Below are 6,665 nucleotides of genomic sequence, written 5' to 3' on the forward strand. Positions count from 1 at the left end.
AACAGGGATTAATCTTCTCTCTTCGCTCTTTTACGCCATTTGGGCTCAACTCTTCCCCCCTTTTCATCTAACCTCCCCCAACTCCTACTTCTCTTCAGTCCTTCATCTTTTCACCCCTACTCTCTTTCCCTCCTCTTCCCTTCTTTCCGTTCTTCCCTCTTCTTCTTTCTTCTTTCTTCTTCCCTCTTCCCCTTCTCTCTTTCTCTCTGCTCCCTCACTTCCTTCCTCTCCCCTCCTTCTCCTCCTCCTCTTCTCCATCTCCCCTCCTCTCTCTTCTCTCCCCCTCTCACTCTCCCCACAACCCCCACTCTACCCCAGCCCCCAGCCGAACCCACACCCCACATGGGCTTTCCCCACTCTCACCCCCCCACCTCCCCACAACATCACACCACACTACACTACACCATACATTACACATCACATCACAACACACCACCCACAGCACACCGCCCACATTACACATCACAACACACCACCCACACACCCATCCCCACATCTTTACACCTACACATACATACACATATCATATCACAACACACCACCCACTCACCCATCCCCATATCTCCACACCCACACATACATACATACACACGTCCAGACCACCAGCCCTCTTTCACACGCACATACATACTCTCTTATACACACACGCACCTTCGCGTTGGGGAGAAGTCACTTGACCCTGTTATCTTCCCTACTATCCCTCTAGCGTCTAACGTCTGACCTCTGACATCTGACTTCTGCCTGAAGTCAGAACACCATAATGGACCGTTAGCTCCTACACGCATTTTTTCTCTCCTTGTTTCTCTCCTTGTTTCTTTTCTGTGTATCTTTCTGTCAAAGAGCGTAGGCTCGAAACGTAAAAGACTTGTTCTATTTCTATTCCTGAGTGCCATACTAATACATTTGTTTGTTTGTACTCCACCTGCCTTCTGTTTATTTTCGTAAACCTTCCCATTATATATATACATATACATATATATATATATATATATATATATATATATATATATATATATCATCACAATCAAGGAACGGCCATAATAGGCCATTCACCCACTAGAAATAACAGCCAAAGCTTCAACCGCAAATAAAAATCAATTCCGTAAACCAGGAGAAAATTAAAAAACATTTACCCTGTAATTTCTTATACGATGCACCGTTTCATCTACTGTTTAATGGTAAACTAACCTGATTAAATTAAATCAAGCCAATCTTCCATAGGCCCTTAGATTCATCAGTAAGAAATAGCCTTTACAGGGTAAATGTTTTTTAATTTTCTCCTGGTTTACGGAATTGATTTTTATTTGCGGTTGAAGCTTTGGCTTTTATTTCTAGTGGGTGAATGGCCTATTATGGCCGTTCCTTTATTGTGATGTTGAACTTAAAAATGGTCTATGACTATTTAATTTTTTCCCACTAGGCCGCTGGTGGCAAAAAAATTCTACAAAATTTTTTTGCCACCCTATATTGATTAATTATGAATTTTCTGGTTAATTCCGTAATGGAATCGGCGGCTTATATTTATTTGCTGCCGATAAATTTGGCGCGAGTGCGATGATTTGAAAATTTTAGGTCAGATATTGCCGAGGCAGGGTCGGAAATGCCTCGTGAAAATATCTGCTCCGACTTGGCTATTTCTTACTGATGAATCTAAGGGCCTATGGAAGATTGGCTTGATTTAATTTAATCAGGTTAGTTTACCATTAAACAGTAGATGAAACGGTGCATCGTATAAGAAATTACAGGGTAAATGTTTTTTAATTTTCTCCTGGTTTACGGAATTGATTTTTATTTGCGGTTGAAGCTTTGGCTGTTATTTCTAGTGGGTGAATGGCCTATTATGGCCGTTCCTTGATTGTGATGTTGAACTTAAAAATGGTCTATGACTATTTAATTTTTTCCCACTAGGCCGCTGGTGGCAAAAAAATTCTACAAAATTTTTTTGCCACCCTATATTGATTAATTATATATATATATATATATATATTATATATATATATACATACATATATATACATATATACATACATATATATACATACATACATACATATATATATATATATTATATATATATATATTAATAATATCAAAGGTTAATCAGAAATATTAGAAACTTCCATTACCAGTGGCCTAGCGTGTAAATATTTAGTCAGTAGACTATATATTATTCATATAAATACAGTGTGCATTTAAACACATAAGAAGAATGGTCACTTGACCATTTAACACCCTACTACTATCATACTGCCTACATTCCTTCTTATTCTCTCTTCTCTTTCTCCTTCTTCTTCTTTGTCTTCTTCCTCTCCGCTACCTCCTTCCTAACTTTACCACCATTACTGTTTCGAATAACACCTATGCAAATTTTATAAACAAAACATTCAAAAGAGATGTCTCAAGAATTCAATCACTACTACCATCCACAACGGGTCACTTTCAGGGCACTTGACCATTTAACATACTACTATCATGGCACTCCTGCATTATTATTCTTCTTCTCCTTCTCCTCTTCTTCTTCTTCTTCCTCCTCCTCCTCCTCTTCCTTCTTCTTCTTCTTCTTCTTCTTCTTCTTCTTCTTCTTCTTCCTTACCAAGAATTCACAACAAACTTGAACCGACGAGAGTAAACAAGAGAGACAGAGATAGACAGAAACAAGGAAAATGTTCCTTGTATTTGAATACTATGCAAATATTCTTTTAAAAAACTTTTCTTTTAATTTTTCCAAAATTTAATTGTTTTCCATACTTACAATTGAAAATGTCTCAATGACTGAAACCAGTACTAAAATGTTTTTTATAAAATTATTTTAGCATTTTCTACCTTGATATTTTTTTCCATATATATCAACTTGTGTGTTCCTTTTCGACCTTCTATATATATATAAATACACCAAAGCCACTGTCAACCTCACAAAGTTAACAATAAGATATATACAAACCACACACACCCATATTTGATTTATTTCAATATTTTTGTAAGTTTCTCAGAAGAGGCGGAGGGACAGTACCCATGACTTATCATACAGGTGAGACTGATGTGATTAATGATTAGATTTGAGTATCTATTGGTTGGTATCTCTTGGGAAAACATTGCATAGAGTGAATTTCAAGTGTGTGTGGGCATGATGATTAAAAAGTAAGAACTGGATAAAGTGTTTAGTACAGGGAGGGGCCTGAGAAGTGAAGCATATCATGGGTGACAGGAAGATAGGAGATGATTGGTTTAGATCAGGGGTCTCCAAAGTTTTCCAGCGGAGGGCCACATTGCTGAATTTTTAAAGCTACGGGGGCCAAGGTTCTAAATTATTTATTTTACCAAAATAATATAAATAAATAGTGAATTAATAATTAAAAAAGGTTATTTATTCAGTACATAATCACAATGTATATAATATCAGTAACAATTAACATGTTTTTTTTAACTTTGATCAATAGGGGAAACATGAAATTGTTTCATTTCTGACAAAATTTTGTCCAACTGAGGTTCAAAATGAGTGGTTCCAATAACAAGCAATGCATTTAAATGTTCATCAGACAATTGTGATCTGTAGCAGGATTTTGTGTATTTCATCTTTGAAAAAGTCTTCTCACACAAATATGTGGTGCCAAAAACTGAAATGAATTCACAGGCAAACCTCCTTAAATGAAGAAATTGGTCGGATGGAAGGCATTTGTAGAATTCAATCAAATTTCCCTCTTTATATTTGTCCTTCAGGATGTCATTGGATTGCAAATCAATAACTTCCATTTGTAACTCAGAAGGTAAGTCTCCAATAACAGAGTTAAATGGATTTTCAAAAATTCTTAGTTTTGAAGAACATGCATCAAGATCAGAAAAACGTTCTTCAAACTGTTGTTTCAAAGCTAAAATGACATCTTGAGCAAACAAGTTTGGAAATGGAGTGGCAGCTTCCTGTCTATATTTGTCACATTGTGAAAAATGAGTAAAGCAGCTTCTTGTTAACTGACTTTCAAATAGTATTAATTTCTTACGAAAAGCTTTCACCTTTGAGTACAAATCACAGATGAGTGAAGTTTCACCTTGTATCCGTAGGTTGAAATCATTGAGATGCATAGTTAAATTGGCTGAAAATGCTAATTTCCAGAGCCATTCACTGTCTTTGAGCAACACCTGTGAATGGTTTTTCTCATTTAAAAATATTTCAATTTCAGTTCGAAGCTCAAAAAATCTAGCCAGAATTCTTCCATAGCTAAGCCATCTTACTGAAGTATAGTAAGGTAGGTCTGGAAACTCAGCATTCATTTCCTCCAAGAAATCACGAAATTGGCGATGTTTGAGTCCATGAGATCTTATGTAGTTAACAGTGGAAATCACAGGATCTAATACAGATGATAAATCAAGATGCTTTCCACACAGTGCTTGCTGATGAAGAATACAATGCAATACCAAAGGTTTCAATCCACCGGAATTCTCAATTACTTTGTTAATTTGCCCAACTAAGCCCTTTTTAGTTCCACACATATTTCTGCCACCATCTGTTGTTATGCATTTTAATTTTTTCCATTCCAAATCATACTCAGCCACTGACTTTTCCACTTCTCTAAAAATATCTATGCCTGTTGTTGTTCCATGCATGCTGTGCACAGATACAAGTTCCTCAGTAATCTCAAAATTGGCATTTATTCCTCTGATGAACAATAACAATTGGGATGTGTCTGATACATCAATTAACTCATCAAGTGCAACAGAAAAGCATACAAACTTGCTGGCTTTGTCTTTTAGCTGTGATTTAATATTTCTTTCAATATGTTCAACCCTAGGAGCAACAGTGTTCGCAGAAAGACTAATTGCGGAAAATAAATCTACATTTTCTGGACACATTTCCTTAGCTACCTCATTCAAGCACTTTTTAATAAGTTCACCATCTGTAAATGGCTTACCTTTCTTCGCCAAAAGGTTAGCAACATTGAAGCTTGCTCTTGTTGCTCTCTCTTTTTCTACAGCCTTCTTCTTGAAAACAAACTGCATTGATGATAAATTCTTCTTTAATTTGTCAAATTTCTCTTTACGTAGCTGTCCAATGAATTGGTAGTACTGTGATGAATGCTTTTTTTCATAATGTCTCCGAATGTTGTACTCTTTAAGTACTGCAATTGTGTCAGTGCATATAACGCATAGTGCCTTGTTGTTTGACTCTATGACAAAATAGTCTATGTTCCATTGTTCCTTAAAAACTCTACGCTCAGAGTCGATTTTTCGTTTTCTTCCTTGAGCTAACATTTTTACCATGGGTCGACAGATTTTGCTCGACGATATATGTAAAAGGACGAAACAAGTAAAAACAATATTCACAGGTCACTCGATACGTGCATTCACTTCGGCAGCGACGACGACAAATGACTCACACTTGTGCACAACGAAAACGCCAAGTCTGTGCTGACTGACGGAATGCGCATCGAACTTTACTCCACGCTGATTGGCAACTGCACCAGGATTAGAAACCACCACACAACGTCAGGCTCAACCCTCTCTATTCATCGCTCGTGAGATGTAGGTAACATCGATAAATCGATATTTGTCTTCTTTTATTATACTAGGCACGGGACTTTTATTAACGTCATACTTGTCGTATCTGCTCTCTCGACAGTTGACGGAATAGGTTGACTTTTCTGCGACATCAATAAAGCTAGAAATTGAATCTCTGCTTCATTGTAAGCAGCACCATCCATCTCACTGACAATCGCCTATTATCTAAGATGAATGATAGGTAGCTCCATAGCGAAGTTAATTCATTTTATGGTGGTTCTGATGGGTCAGTTAAAACGGGGGGAGTGGAAAAGAACCTATATTTACACTAAAGTTTAGTGTATAAATTTTTAATTCGCCGGCGCAATTTAAAGACATTAATTGATGGCAAATCAATTAGCGTTGTCTTGCGTCTATTTGCTGTACTATATTTGTCAAACGTATTAAAAGGGGTGTAAAGTATATTTGTTTTTGTATGATTTCGGCAAGGCTTGTTTTTCGACATTTGTTTTATAATTTTGGAGGACAGCTCGGCGGGCCGGATTAAAAACCTTGGCGGGCCGAATCCGGCCCGTGGGCCGTACTTTGGAGACCCCTGGTTTAGATGATGGACATATATTGCTGATTGTTTTGAAGAATAGAGACCATAGTAGAGGTGGCAGAAAGAGTAAACATTTAAGTCAGTAATTGAAGAATACTGGCAATTGACTCTGCCTAACACTCAGATGGGCTTCTATGGGGTGTGATAGAGGTTATTAGTGTATATAGCAGCAGTAGCTGCCTCCCCTGACCTTTAGATGTAAGCATTACTCCAGTATGTCACTAGTAGTTAATAAAGTCTCTTGATAGATGTTTTTTTTCATTTTTATAAAAAATATCTTAAGACCAATCAGTCAATATTTATGAGAGCCAATTATTTATGTTTTACCCATTGATATTGATACATCACAACATCAGTGGATAAGAATAATAAATCTTCCGACAGCCTCTACAGTCATGATCAGTTGTAGATCATAGGTTTATGAAACAGCATAACCTGATCAAGAAATCTCTCAAATTACGTATTTTTCTTTTTATTAAACTTTTGTCAACCACACTTTAAAGGCATCTTGCAGCGAGTAACATTAAAAATAAATTATTTCAGTCTTTGATATCTATATTTAGATATATTATCA

General features: G+C 36.6%; 1 protein-coding gene across 1 annotated transcript; it reads right to left on the minus strand.

Annotated features, from left to right (window-relative positions):
- Positions 1-3,420: 3,420 nt before the first annotated feature.
- LOC115212178 (general transcription factor II-I repeat domain-containing protein 2A-like) lies at positions 3,421-4,845 on the minus strand. Its single transcript, XM_029781016.1, has one exon. It carries the CDS (start codon positions 4,843-4,845, stop codon positions 3,421-3,423), a length of 1,425 nt encoding a protein of 474 aa, XP_029636876.1.
- Between the last annotated feature and the right edge of the window lie 1,820 nt (positions 4,846-6,665).

This window comes from Octopus sinensis, linkage group LG5, assembly GCF_006345805.1.
Source record: "Octopus sinensis linkage group LG5, ASM634580v1, whole genome shotgun sequence".
NCBI lineage: Eukaryota > Metazoa > Mollusca > Cephalopoda > Octopoda > Octopodidae > Octopus > Octopus sinensis.